The sequence below is a fragment of the Pelecanus crispus genome, chromosome 3 (genome assembly GCF_030463565.1).
Source record: "Pelecanus crispus isolate bPelCri1 chromosome 3, bPelCri1.pri, whole genome shotgun sequence".
NCBI lineage: Eukaryota > Metazoa > Chordata > Aves > Pelecaniformes > Pelecanidae > Pelecanus > Pelecanus crispus.
In genome coordinates this window covers 65,827,417-65,842,028 of record NC_134645.1, presented here as the reverse complement: position 1 = coordinate 65,842,028, position 14,612 = coordinate 65,827,417, and the positions used below count along the sequence as shown (strand labels likewise).

The 14,612-nt window shown below is 41.5% G+C and overlaps 1 protein-coding gene across 1 annotated transcript; it reads left to right on the top strand.

Annotated features, from left to right (window-relative positions):
- Positions 1-9,573: 9,573 nt before the first annotated feature.
- Positions 9,574-13,885, top strand: ABRACL (ABRA C-terminal like). The gene is made up of 3 exons (XM_075708221.1): positions 9,574-9,602; positions 12,133-12,199; positions 13,365-13,885. Exons 2-3 carry the CDS (start codon positions 12,139-12,141, stop codon positions 13,547-13,549), a joined length of 246 nt encoding a protein of 81 aa, XP_075564336.1. The 5' UTR covers positions 9,574-9,602; positions 12,133-12,138; the 3' UTR covers positions 13,550-13,885.
- Positions 13,886-14,612: the final 727 nt, after the last annotated feature.

Below are 14,612 nucleotides of genomic sequence, written 5' to 3'. Positions count from 1 at the left end.
AGGAGGCAGGAAACTGTAAGAACAATAGGTCTGGTCCCATTTTCCTCTTCTCTTTATATAGAGATTTTGAAGGAAGTGAAATGGCTCTGTTTCCTCACATCTGACCTGTGAGAAAAATAGTCTGTGCAGTCAGTTTTTAGCTTGGGAACACATACGAACTCTATTTCCCAGTAAGTAATGAAATAAAGGATGTGTATTCCTTAGAAAGTAAGTGAATGAAAAAATGCCTGCATTTCTTCTGGTGAGATACTAGTCTTTCCTTCTGTTTGCCTTTGTGATGGAAACATTCTAATACGTAGTAACCAATTAACCGACGTACCAAGTCTTTATTGATAACTATTTGCTATTGTGAGAAGCTGTTAATACTGAGGATAATTTGTGTGTTTGCTTAGAGAATCTCTGTCTAATTGATAGAATGGGATCAACAACACAGCCTTGGTACTTTATAAGTCTCTTAGCCTACAGCTGTGACCAAAGAACTATTATTTGTTCCATGTGTCTTTAGCTATCTAAAAGTTAGTTGTCATCTCTGACCTACTTATTGAATTCTCTCTAGAGTGGTGCTTTTTGGAAGGTGAGGTCTTTCTCTCTCTTCTTTACTAGAGAGACGTAACTACATATACACGCAAGAGAGTTAGTCAAGTAACTAACTTAAAATAGACACCTTACTTTCAGGTAGCTAATCTGGTGAGATGAATACTGATGTAAGATGTATGCACAGGTAATAGAGTTTAAAAGCCTGACTGAAAATTAGGGATCTTTCAAGTCCTACCCAAAATCTTAGCCGCTGCACTTTACCCAATGATTTCTTAAATGCCTGCTGAATTTTCAGGGAGCTTGCTAATTGTTCTCTGTGCAGTTCACAGCAGTCCTACTTTGCTAGCATCTGCAGATAAAGAGTTTTCCACGGCTGATGTACATCCTAGTGCAATGCCAGCCATTTTAAACAGTGTGCATCAAGGTCAGTCTTTCTTCTGAAAGGTGCACTAAGAAAATGCCAACTGAGGTCAAGGGAAGTCTTCCAAAAGATTAGAGCATGAAGGGGCACAACCCACCATTTTAAGGAAAAACAAGAGGTTAGGCTCTCATTACATTTTCCCATAATATCTCTTTGCTCCTTTGCTTCCCCTGGCAAGTGAAACGATTCAATAGGAGGAAAGAGGGAAAGTTGGCTGGCTGGAGTCTTTGGCTTTGCATGCCTCACTAGACAGAACTGATCCCGACTGACCTAATGATCAGTTGCCTCTGTTTTAGAGACTGTTTCTCCAGTTTTCCTCCACCCAGAGGACTTCTGTCAACTGTCCTCTTGTGGCTCCAGCTATGTCACTGTGTAAAATAACTGAAAATAAGTCCTTGCTTTGTTTTTATTTCCACTTTAAGACCCCCACCTCTCCTGAATGTACTTCTGAGGAAGACAGCTACTATTTCCTCTGTACCTTATCCCAAATACTGTACCTGTGCCCACCTGTACCTTTTCCCTCTGATGGACATGCATACGTTGTTTATGGAGCTGGGAAGTTCCTCATCCTACATTGACTTACTTTACCCAGTCTGTGGTGCAACTGATTGCCTAAAGGAAAAAAACCCTGTCCCCCCCATTTCTGTTTCCTGTTAGCACTGTAATTACACAGTTATTTATGGTTTTTAGATCAGAAATACATACACAAATTCTGGAATCATCAACCCCCGCCTTGTTTCTGCCAAATTTGCAGACCATCAGAAGCATACTTTCATGTCATCTAATATTATTTTACAAGCTTCCATCAAATTCAGAATGGAGATGAACTTTCTAAAATGGAGTAATACGCTGGTTATTAATAGCGGAAGGAAGTTGAAGCTGGTCTAAACTTGTGTAAGGAAGACTTGGATTCAGAGGAAGCACATTGGGAAGTTTCTGTAACAGTTCACAAAGAAAATACTTGCCTGTGTGCAAGACAGCTTTTGTCCTTTCCTTCACTAAGCGTAAGGGAAGTGAGATTCATTTGTGCTATTCGTGTGACAGAGAACAAATAATATTTTCTTCAAAATACTACGTCACAACACCTTGAGAAGCAAATATTTTTTATAAACATGTAACACAATTACATAGGATAACTATGAACCAAACAAGAAGCTGGTTATACTTAATTGTCTTAACTGTGTTTTTAAATCTAAGGTTCTCCAGCGTGTCAGAGATGCTTGGCCAAAATTTCCTCGAGGAAAAATAAAAAAGGGCAAGACTTATCCGAGAAGTTTGGGATTTACAAGTCCAATTAACTTTGCAGATGAAAAAGTCATGAAAATTCATAAAACCTAGGTGTTAGATGAAGGAGAAAACTGGCATATAATTTGTAATCAAACCATATGGTGTGTTTAAAAGCGTAAATTAATTTGATGTTCTCATAGTACTTCCCTGCTAGATATTTGTCTACTATTTGAAATCAGCATACAGTTTGACCTTCTACACCGTGTCAGAAATTCCTCTTAGGCTGTTAGGTCAATAGGTGAGACCATTAGCAGTGCTGTATGGGAAGCTGTGTTGAGAGTCTGATCATTGTTCTGTGTTGCAGTTTCAAACAGCATGAAATCAAACGATTTAGGATCAAAAGACCTGTGGCTGCAGTGCCAGTGAAATTAAAGTTTGATCAGTTATGAATTTGAACCTTATTTGGATTTTAGAGCTGGCATTGCAGCTTGAAACCAGAAAAAAAATCTTAAAAGGTAGTTTATATATAAATTTGACCCTAAAAATACACTTCCCCTTGTGCAGGAACCAATAAAGTGCTCCTGTACTTGACTTCCAAATACAGAATAAATTCGGTGTCATTGCAAAGATTATCAGATTCAAATGATCCAACATGCACCTTAAGCACAGTTTTTGAGCTGAGAACCTGGAATATAGACTAGCAAAATTACAGGTTTATCCTTAAAAATGCTTATAAACAGGATTGTTGCATTAAATGGTTATTAACTGTCACTAATCCAGTGATAAAGAAAGCTTTCTTATGCATTTTAGCCAACTATAAACTTCTGTGAACCATGTTTGCATGGCCAGCAGGAGGTCTTGACATTTCACTAAAAAAAAAAAAAAAAAAAATGTAGTGACTTTTGCCATGACAAGATTTCATATGTTAAGTAAATGCATTCTGACAAATGTCAATCCACAGTTCCATTTCAATAAGAGTTCCTTCAGGAAAAGATTTGATGTACTTCTGTCGTGAGTCATTATAAATGCCTGAGCTTTAGGATGGAAATTTATATGAAACTAATAAATAAAGATACTATAGCTAGAGCTGTATTTGATATGGATGTGAATAGTAATTCTGTATTAATGTAACCGTCATCTCTGCTACCATTATTTGACATCCTTATGCAAATACGGTATTTTTGGTTTTCTGAGAAAGTCCCCCAAATGTCAGAATGTGTATGTATATTTGTAGAGGGAAACGGAGAAGGGGAGGTGCTTTTTTTTCATGATGCATACCAAACAAGAGGACAGAGGGACTGGATGATTCAGCTGTTACCATGCTGTCTGGAGGTCAGGAGATGTACTGCTGTTTCCTTCCTACCAGAGATTTTTCGATACCAGGAATCTGAGAAAGTAATTAGTCTTCATGTTCCCTTCTCTCAAATATTCAGTTGTTATAGCAAATGTCATAAAACACATGAAATACAATCAGCAATTTATATATTTCTTTTTCTTTTTGTAAACTGTCTCCAAACACTTTTTGATACTCTGCTCCCTCAAGTCATTACTGCACATCCTCTTTACTTCACGTACTCTTGTGTAGAAAACCATCACCCAGGCTCAAAATATGCCCTCTAGTAATTCTGACTTTGTGCATTTTTAGGGAGGTTTTGAGTTTAGTCTTACAGTTTTCAAGTAACTACTCTCAGACACATTATTAGGGTCATCCTGTAGTTCTTTTTACAGGGTGTACCATATGACTAACATTATGGGCCCAGTCTTTTAGCGTGTACTGATACAGCATCTTTCTGTCATTCCATACAGAGGTTTACTCTTGGGTTAGGGGTAGAGCAAGTCATTTCAGTGATTTATATCATGATTTTAAGTACGCCTTCTCTTTTCTTTTCAACTGTAGTAAAGATTTACATGCTTCATTTAGGAAGAAGCAGCATTACGTTGTCTGAGGCACCTAGTGGATAACAGGAAGGGTATGATGGCCTGAGGCCATTTCTGAAATAAGTCCCCTCTCCTGGACAGACACAGGTGAGTAACAGCGTAAGTGAATTGCTCCATTTACATCAATGGAAGTGCTCGTTCAAGTGCCAAGACTGTCAGCAGTCACTGTGTTTGTGTGTTTGTAGTCTCTCTTGTTCTGAGGCTGGTCTGTTGTGTTTGCTTTTACATTAAAAGAAATGCGTATGTTTTGCTAGGTTACTTTTTCAACTCACAGAGAGAGAAAAAGAGAAAGTGTGTTTTTTTGTTGTTCTGTTTTGGTTTTGGTTTGGGCTTTTTTGGTCATTATAGGAAAAGTAAAGCTAAGAGCCCAATTAATATTTTAAAACATGGCTTTACAGGAAAAAATCTTGGAAAGTTTTCCAGAGCATCACTATGCTTTTCATTTTGGTAAAATAATTTTCTCCCTTGAAGCAACTGCTGACTTAAGGCAGAGCGAGCTGCCAGGTGAGACTAATGATTGGACCAAGAATGATGGAGATGCTTTGGATATGGTGTTCGTAAGAGAATATAGTGCTATTTTCCTGGTTGATTGGCTTGTCTCAAACAATATAGTTGTTCTTCTGACTATCTCTAACAACCATACTCTCTGAATATTGCTCACTCCCTCAGATTTCTATAACAGCATTGACTTGCTGTGGTTTTTTCTTTCTTATTGCAGCCAAGGACCCTGTCTTGTTCTAGGAAAAGATATCTTATTTTTTCTGTGGTGTTACAAAGCCCACAGGAATGAGGAATGTAGTAGATCCTCTACCACTTGAAATCTTTAAATCATGTGAAGACGTATTTTTAAAGACCTGTTGTAGCCTGGGCTGAAGTGGCCTTACGACTTCATGTTGAGTCATGACCCTACAGTGGGTTGCATAATACGGCACACCCATGTTGAGAATTGACTCACGGCAGGCCAACGGCACAGATACGTGATGGGGCTGGGCTAAGACAAGACACATACGCACACTCCTCATTGAATCACAGCACTCTAGTTTCTGTCCAGCTTTGCAGACAGCGAGGAGAATCTCTGGCACTTTGCACAGGTATAAGTTGCTGGTGTTAAAGCAAAGGGATGGGACACAGGCACATGTGGCAGGAACTCATGTCTCTACTAAATCAACAAGTCAAACAAAAATGTGTTGAAAGTACAAAGTAAGACCTGGACTACGTAAGAAGATAAGATGATCTCTTCTAGCAGTGAAATCTGCAAGTCACGGTGGCAGTTTGAATGGTTTTTAGCTGGGGAGAATCTAAACAGAAAACTCTGTATATGCACATGTGGTTCATATGTCTGCCTATTCACAAGCACATATAATGCAACAAAAATTCAAGAGAACAGTACTGTATAAAACAACAGCATGGGTTATCAAGACATACTAGTCAAATGAGAATATTTAGTTAATGTATGCTGGAAAACAGAAAAAATGGCCATTACCTAGCAAATGACCTTGTAATGTTCTCATACATTTTTCAGTCTTGGCCCGTGCTGCTACACGCCTGTCTCTGGAGAAACCTGTTACGACAGATATGTTTCCAACATGTTTACTGTAAACATTAAATACTTCTGCAAAACTCATTTTTCATGGGGTAAGAAGGCAGGCTCCATTCAGAATCAATAAACAGCTGAAAGGTAGGAGGAGACAAAGAGGTAGAGCTGATGGACAACTTTCATGAGGAAGAGGGGTTACTAGTGCGCTCATAGTACCATCTCTGTTTGGACCTGTGTTGTTCAAAGCAGTCATTGATGACGTGGGAAAAGAGGTGACAAAGTTTGTGTGATCCTATTTCAAATCACACAGCCGATGGTACTGAAAAATGCAAAGTAATATACTGGGGGGGGGGGGGGGGGGGGGAATAATCCTACTTACCTGTAACAGAACAATGAATTACTACCACTTTGGAAATAGTTTTTGAAACCACCGTGGATAGTGCTCAGCACTTTTCAAAAAGGCAAGTAAAATGTTGGGAATTACTAGGAGTGAGAACAAAACAGAAAACATCATTATGTCTTTCTATATACTATACCCACATGCTGAATAATGCTGACAGTTCTACTAATTCAATCCCAGAAAAGAACATGGAATTATTTGAAAAATTATAAAGAACAACAAGAAGGATCAGCAACATGGGAAGGCATTCACCTTACATGAGATTAAAAAAAACTAGGGCTCTTCAGCTTGAAAATAAGATGAGTGATGGGAGAGCTATAGGCATGAACACAATGGAGAAAGGAGAGGATAGAATAATTACTTGCTCCAATAAGTACCAGGAGCCAGAAGAGAAACCAGGGGATCAACCGATAGTTTTTGTTGATTAACTGATAGTTTTTGTTGATTATACTGTTTTCCAAATGCCTGCTCTTGGTCACTACTGGAGGCAAAATGTTGGGTTAAATTGATTGTTTGATCAGACCCAGTACATCTACTGTGGTGTTATCAAGCAATGTTTTTTAAATCTTGCATTGCATAATTCCTCTGTTTGGCTGTCTGCATGTAAAACTGTGCATCTGGGGGGACAGTAACAGTACAGTGAGATGCCAAGGAAGGTCAAGTGAGAATAGTCTGTTTTAAGGCAGAATCTTTTTTGGGGAGCACTCTTTGTAAATGCAGCTAAAATGCATAATGAATTAGGAGTCTGATGATGACCTTAACCAGTGATATGAAATATGTATGAGCAAATTTCCATGTCTGTCCTGTAAGCTTGTAAAGGACAACTTTACACTTCTTTTTTTTTTTTTTTAAAGTATCATTTTGTGGAAGCAGAATAACTGAAAATCACCACCTCCATAATTTTCACGTTTCTTCCTCTCTGCTGCTGGCCCTGTAAGGACATAATCAGTCACTTAGTCGTAATGCTGCCCAGGTGATTTTCATACTTTGGCAGCATCACTGTTCCCTTAATTGTCATGGTAACAGATGGTTTTGATTACTTATTTACCTAGAATTATTTTAACCTTACATGACAAGGAAGGGCCATGAAATAAATAGTGATGAATGCATACCATGTTTTGGTAATCTCCTGATGTGTTCCTGGGGACCATTACTTGGGTACATAACACTTTCTTTTCAAAAGACAGAATTTAAAGAAAAAAAAAATTGTACTTCCTCAAAAAGAAAAAAGGGTTAAAAGAAAATAAGGTAAGGAATTACAGATTTTTGTTCATCTTCCTCCGATGTATAGTTGATCTGCTTCCTATAAGTTAGGGTCTATGATTCAAAACAGACTTAGAAAATTCCTAACATAGATTTCATCATCATCATAATACCTTTGGTCTGAAAAGCGCTAAACTATTGCTCAATCAAACATAAATTATCCATAATAACAATCACATTATGCAAAGCAAAGGCCTACATTATTTGTGTAAATGTAATGGTGTTCTAATGATTAAGAAATCTAGAATATGTGCCTGATGCAACTGAAAGCATGTTGTTAACAATAAAAATAGAAAAGAAGCACTTTTAGTCTATATTGCTAAATAACTGGAATATTTGCCATATTTGCTAACATACTAATTAAGATTATCTTTTAAAAGGTTTAGCTCAGATTTTCCTTAAAAGTCCATCCTTTTTACTGCAGTATTTAGCGTTGTGTTGGCCAACAAAATGAAGATCTTAGGAAAAGCAGTATGCCTTAATATAAGCACTTATGCCTTCATATGCACAGAGCATCAATGCTCTTCAGATTCTACATTTTTTCTGAGAATTCTCCACTGCCTTTTGATTCAGTTCAAACAGATTTAAATTTCATTATCGACTTAGGAACGTAGCCCTTGCAATCTTAACTTGCTTTCTTTCCTAACTATGAGGGTTTGTTTTTTGAAAAGAGCACCCCTTATTGATGTTAAATACAGCTAATCTGTTTGGGAAAATGTTTTGGTATGCTACCACCTGCTGAATAGATAGCTCCTTGAACAGAAAGCAGCACGGGTTTTTTTTTTTTTTACTAACCAAAGATTGTGTTACTGATATTCTAAGGAAAAGTTAATCTTTTAATAAAAACACCAATATCAAAAAAATCCCTTGGAAAAGCAAAGGGCTTGGACTCCAGTTATACATCCCTGGAGTGATAAAAATGTGATCTTCTTGGCATCATTTCCACTGCGCAAATCAATTTATCTAGCTGCAGGTTCTGCCAAGCGAGCCCTAGCAGAGCTTGCTGTAGTGGTTTAAGGTGCCGTTAGCTATTTGTTCATCCTTACACCAGGGATGGGAGGGTGCGGTAAGGGACCAGACCTAACTGGCACAGCTCGCACTCTGAGAAAGTATCTCGGCCTCACCTTCAGAAGCTAATGCATGAAAATGTGAATTGCGAGGGCTGGAAATAGCTTCTCATACCAACTCCACTTTATGGGCGGTCATGCCTCATAAGGAGGTGGGAGAGACAGCCGGGAACGGCTGTGCCTGTGAGAATTTTCTGGAGACATTTGGTGTGACTAGCGGGTTGGCGGCAGCCTCGTTGCTTTGTAGGAGTTTATGCAGCTCTCAGTTTTAATGCCTGCGTCCTTGAGAGAAGATGTAAACATTTCTGTGAGGTGAAGAGGAAGCAAGGGAGACAAGAGCAGCAGCAAATACCAAGATACAAGATGGAAAAAATTAAATTGCATTCTCTCCACAGTGCAGAGTGCGAGGACGTGGTGCTGAATGAAATCAGGCAAACTGCAACATGACTTTATCGAAGTAAATGATGTTAACCTAGCTCATTCACTTTCTCTGGAAAGAGAACAGTATTTCTAGGAGAAAACAAATGCGGGGGGCATAAGACGAGAACGTGGCATGGTGTCACCCGGGGAAGCCGGTGGAGATGGAGAGCGTGAGGCAGGGTGCGGTAGCAGAAAGCGACTGAAGCAACACGGTGTATTGTGTTGGGAGCTGACCTGCTGGAAAAGTTACTGAAGGGCTGGCCTTTGGAAGGCGTTTTACTTCACAGGCTCACTAATGCCTTTGTCACAAAAAGAGCGAGGTGTGCTGGTGAAATGCGGAGATGGCACAAAGCGTGGAGTCGCTGATGTGGAAAGGAGCGAGGTCCTCACGGGGGGTGGGGGGGTGGGCACGGTCCTTCGGCTGGGAACGCAGGGCCAGGCCGCTGCGAGGGGCCGAGGCAGAGCCGGGGCTGGCGCCAGGGCCCGGACGGTGCCGGCCGGCGGCCCTCGCACGCCGCGGGGAGCGGGACCCGGGCAGGGCAGCGCAGCGCAGCGCAGCGCGACTCCCACCGCAGCGAGCAAGGGCAGAACCCAAAATGGCGGAGGGCGCCGCACCGGGGAGCTCAGCGGCGGGAGGGGGCCGGGTCCCCGCGGCGGCCGGGCGGGGCGAGGCCCCGGCGGAGGCCCTGGAACCGCCGCCCGCCCCCTCGCCCTGCCCCCGCCCGCCCGGCCGCCCCCGCACCGCCTCCCGCCGGCGGCGGCCCCTCACGGCGAGAGCGCCGGCGGCAGCGGGTGAGTGACAGCGGGAGCGGCCGGGGGTGCCGCGCCGGGGGGAGCCCTCCTGCCCTCCGCTCCGGGGGCAGAGAGGCGCTGCCCGGGCAGCGGCGGGCGGCTGCGGCTTCCCGGGGCCCGCTTCCCGGGGCCCGCTTCCCGGGGCCCGCTTCCCGGGGCCCGCTTCCCGGGGCCCGCTTCCCGGGGCGCCCTGCGCAGGCGGCGGTGGCAGCCCCGGCGCGGCCGCGCCCCGGCAGAGCCCGGGGAGGGGCGGGGGGACGGTCCGGGTCCTGCCGGGGGGTGCCCCGGCGGGAAGGAAGGGGACGGCGGCGGCGGGAGGGGGACGGCGCTCTGCCTCCGGGCGCGGCCCCGCCGAGGAGCCGGCTGCGCGGCTGTTCGCAGCGGGAGCGGTCGGTGCGGTCGCTTGCAAAGATGTGTTCGTGCTGAATTATCGGTGAGGTGGATTTCCTGCGAATAGAGTGAAGTTTAGCTTTCGTACTACGTACTGAAAAATCGTGCCGGCTTCCAGCAGTGTTCTGGCATCAGAAATTAAGAGTTCAATAGTTGGCATGCGCTTTTGGTAGTTGGTGTGTCGAGTAGATGACAATATAAAGTAAATATTTAAAGCTTCTTAAAATACCTCGAATCCCTTCTTCCTTACTCCTTACACCGTTCTCTGATCTCAAAAGCGTTGTGTAACGATGTAGAATTTTTAATTTATTTTTTTTTTAATTCTAAATGTTGCTATCTAAATTGACAGTGTATGTGTGTGAGGGAAAACACTTTTAAATTAACGTGAACTTAAAGAGTTAAAAGTTAAAGAAGCCTTTAAAGTTAAAAGAACATCTTTAAAGAGAAGCTAATTATGCCATTGTAATGACTGATATTAAAATTGGCAGTTTCACAAATGAATAATGATAGTGTAAGCTTTTTGGTAGATGGGTCATATTTTCCTCGGTGACATGTAACAATATATTTAGTGCTGAGTTAAACAAAATCTACAAGTTTGTAGAATTCATCTAAGGCAATTAAAATGGTGCAGTCCTGTTGCCGTGCCCTTCCAAGGCAGCTTTGCAGAGGTGGTACCGCAGCAGCGCATCCGTGTGCGACGTTAAGCATCAGGCTGTTAATAGCCACTTGAGTGTTTCTTGTTACCGTGCGTTAGGGATGCAACTCTGGTTTGGATGGGGCTGATACTAAGCTTGCTCAATTTCGCGTGCTAAAAAGACAGATTTTTTGCAAGTGAATTTGGGATCTGAAAATCAGACTTTTTTTTTTTTGCCTCTTGGATAAATCATGAGGGGTCAGGAGGTGGAACTACGTCACTCTTACTATTTTAACTGAATAAAAAAAGAAAGGAGGGGAAGCTTTTCTCTTAGGAAGAGTTTGTCATGCATCCAGATGTCAATTTTTTAACTCTGCTTACTTACCAGATCTGTGCAGAAATCCTGGTTTCTTGAACAATAGTGACTATCTCAGTGCTCACTGAGCCCCTTTCGGACAGCGCTCAGCTCCAGAAGCTCTCTGTAGCTTTTGTTCCAGGCCGCGTTGTTAGCACCCATGGAAGCTGCATTTGACACTTGGCTTTGTCTGTGGGGCCCCGTAGTCTTCTCCTTACCTTGATGCCAGTTTTTGCTGCAGGAGTTTCACATCTAAAGGTTTCATTGTGTTGATGCCGCTTTTGCATAGCACTGGTCCCAAAACACCTTTCAGGTGCCTGCAGTTTTTAACCATGAACGCTTTGTAGCCAAATAGTGTTTTGCGCGACTGTAGCGTTGCCATCTACTAAGTTGCATATGGCTAAATGTTGCAAGGCATTGGTGCACGCTGGTGAAAATCGGTGTGTTTCAGGGGAAAGAGGTGCGCAGGATACATTTGGCAGTGTAGCAGTTTGATCACTAGGAATGGAATAAATGTTGGCCGCCTTAGGACGCTTGCATAGTTTGTCTCTGGTTCGCTTCCACTCTCAGCAGCAGGCGTGTGGTAGCTGCTGTCCTTTCAGGCACCGCGTATGTAGACCTGCTGTAACCAGCTGGATGTCTGCGGTGTCTTGCCAGGAGAAGTGGAAAGTTGTGGTGTCATTTAAAAAAACAAATCTACCACCTATCCCATATCCCAGAGAGGAATTTAAAGGAAGATGTTCCATTTTTATTGAGGGCATTGATAGAAAGTTGCAGAGCCCCTGCAGATCTGTGACATTACCAGGATGCTCTGATTCTGTGGCAGCCTAAGTTAATTCTTTAAACAAAACACCCCCCACCCCACCCCCCTCTGCCCTGACCTTCCCACATTTTTCATATTTTGAGATTAGTGCCTTATATTTGTGTTTAGGATGTACCAAGATTGTATTTTCTGTTCGCTTCCCCTCAAATGTGGAGGCTCTTTATCCATCCAAGACTGACATCTCGGATTATCCTGTAGCCATGTATCTCCAGGCTACTGGGATTTACAAAGTGCTGTGACATTCCTGACAAACTGAGAACAGGCCAGGACAGCACAAAGGATTTACAGGTCTCCTAATAACTTTGTCAAAATTTATTTTACTTTTTAGACCACAATGAACGTGGAACATGAAATTAGCCTCTTAGTTGAGGAGATTCGGCGGTTGGGAACCAGAAGTAAGTATTGTAGTACCTCTGACTGTACAGATGTAGTCATGTTGTACATACATGTATGTATATGACATACATGTCGTACAGACGTAGTCATGTTATATCGACCTCTGAACTTGGCAAATTTAATTAAGCAGGCTCAGGTAACCTGAAAACTTGCATATATACTTAATGTTGGACTGTATGGTACTCCCTGTGTCCCATCCTTTAAAATGGTTCTGTTATGGAGTTAAACATTTAAGCCTCTGCAGCACAGAGGATGTAGGCTTGAAATCCTGCTCCCACTAAAATCAACTGCAATATTACCCTTTTCTTTAGACTTCCAATACTCACTACAGCCAGCAAAGAAGAAAGTTGTGCCTTTTCCTTCCACTCCTTCCTTGGTAACTTCTGAACTTCAGAATTCATACACTTTGATCCTGTTCATCATAGTATTATTTGGAAGGAATTGATCTGTATGCCTAAAACTAATCCAGGAATCATAGGTGTAGTCCCACCTTCCTTAAACTTGCTTAGAAGGTAGCCTTTTCTCTGAAGATTGTTTTACATTGTTAAAACTCCTCTTTCTTTACCAATACTAATGCAATTTGTGGATGTGCTGCCTGCTCATTTATTTCAGTTCTGATGCAATTTCGTTCACTCGCATTTGTTTTTCAAAGTCTAAATGGATATGTACATCTTGCATTTTGTATGACTGCATCTGCCTTTTAGGAATAACCTAGCTAACCTTAACATATATTTTAAAAATCTTGCTTTGTGTGAGAAATTAATTCACATTGAACCTTTTTCAATGTGAACCTTAAATATTAATGTGAAAACAAATTATTTGAAAAAAATATTTTAACATTTTAATTATTTAAAACTAATTTCCTCGTTGTGCTTTGAAGCAGTTCAGTAGCCTGTGCTGGTCATAGGTTTCAGAAAGTCATCAGTAAAAATAAACATAGCAGATATGTTGTCCTTGATATGAGTCCCTGGAAAAAAGGGAAAGTCATACCAGGCAGGAGTTTTGCTTACTATTTATTGTCAGCATTCATAATATGTTCCCCAATAAACTGGGAAACACCATGGTGTTTACTGTCAATATTCAGACTGTGTGTCACTTTTTCCCCAGTAATTTCCTAACTGAAAGAAAATCGGCGTGTGTTTTCATGTTATATCTTTGATTTAGATGCTGATGGACAAGTGAGCGTGAAATTTGGTGTGCTTTTTGCTGATGAAAAGTGTGCCAACCTCTTTGAAGCCCTAGTGGGAACTCTTAAGGCTGCAAAACGACGGAAGATTGTCACTTATCAAGGGGAGCTACTTTTACAAGGCGTTCATGACAACGTTGATATCGTGCTACTGCAGGACTGATACAGTGTTTCAGCTATGCATTAATAGAATTGTTTGAGACAGTGACTTGCAACATCCTCTGAATAAGGCTGATCATTCTAAGGTGTTTTGATGTATTTTCTATATCTTTATAACCAAAAGGAAACTGTCCTATTTTGGAAACATTCCCTTTTGTAATTCTTCCTAAAATGGTACTGTATGTGAGTAAGGTAAAAGATGCCAGATCTTGCGCTCTTTTTTTTTTTTTTTTTTTTTTAAATCTCAGGTAATGCTCTCAAATGTCTGGTGGTTATTTTCAACATATGAAGGAGGAGACTGGTAATCTAATGTTTACAAATCAAAATGTGCCATGAAAGTATAAAATAAAAGCACGTACTTAAATTTATGCAATTCTTATTGCTGTTGTTTCTCTTTTTATTTGCAATCTGAAATGAAAGAAAACGGAATTCCTGTAAGGAACATAGTTAAGTAACTGTACAGAAAGCATGACAGTGAGATAGAACTAATGTTTGCAGCATGATTCAACTGAAGAATGACCATCCTTCGGAGTGACCAGATTGTGCACAAAAAAGCCATGAATGGTAGATGTACCACATTCATCTCTGTCAGTGTGATATGCTTTCTTTTTTTTTTTTTGTCCTCTAGACTTTTGAAGGAAGTGGGTGAGGAGCTCCCTGAATGCTTTCATGCAGTGTTAACCAGAAGATGGTACAGCAGCTTCAGGCTGTGATTATTTTCCTCACAGAAATCATACTTTCTCTAAATCACTCCAGGCAGAAAGTGGGAGGGGAAGAAAAAAAGCCCTTTTGATTGATTTCTAGCTTACTGCTAGTTGTTCTTAACAGGTAAAAATGCTCCCTCCAGTAGGGAGAAAGAGTTGCTGCATGGGGAAAGCAGCAGTGGGTAAGCAAACTACTGCTCTGTGCTTCCGGGCTGCTGCTGCAGCTGCAGCTCTTAAAGTTGCAGGATGAGTGAATTTCCTTTTACTTAGAAGCCTTTTACAAGTGCAAAATGCTTGAAAAGTGTCTCCTTATTTCCAGATACAGGAAATGCTGCATGGTTATGGAATCTCTACAAAGCTGTG

Bases quoted from the DNA above. Each gene is read 5' to 3' on its own strand.
- ABRACL (XM_075708221.1), top strand. From the start codon at position 12,139: ATGAACGTGGAACATGAAATTAGCCTCTTAGTTGAGGAGATTCGGCGG. The intron at 12,200-13,364 runs GTAAGTATTGTA...TCTTTGATTTAG, and splicing joins TCGGCGGTTGGGAACCAGAA to ATGCTGATGGACAAGTGAGC.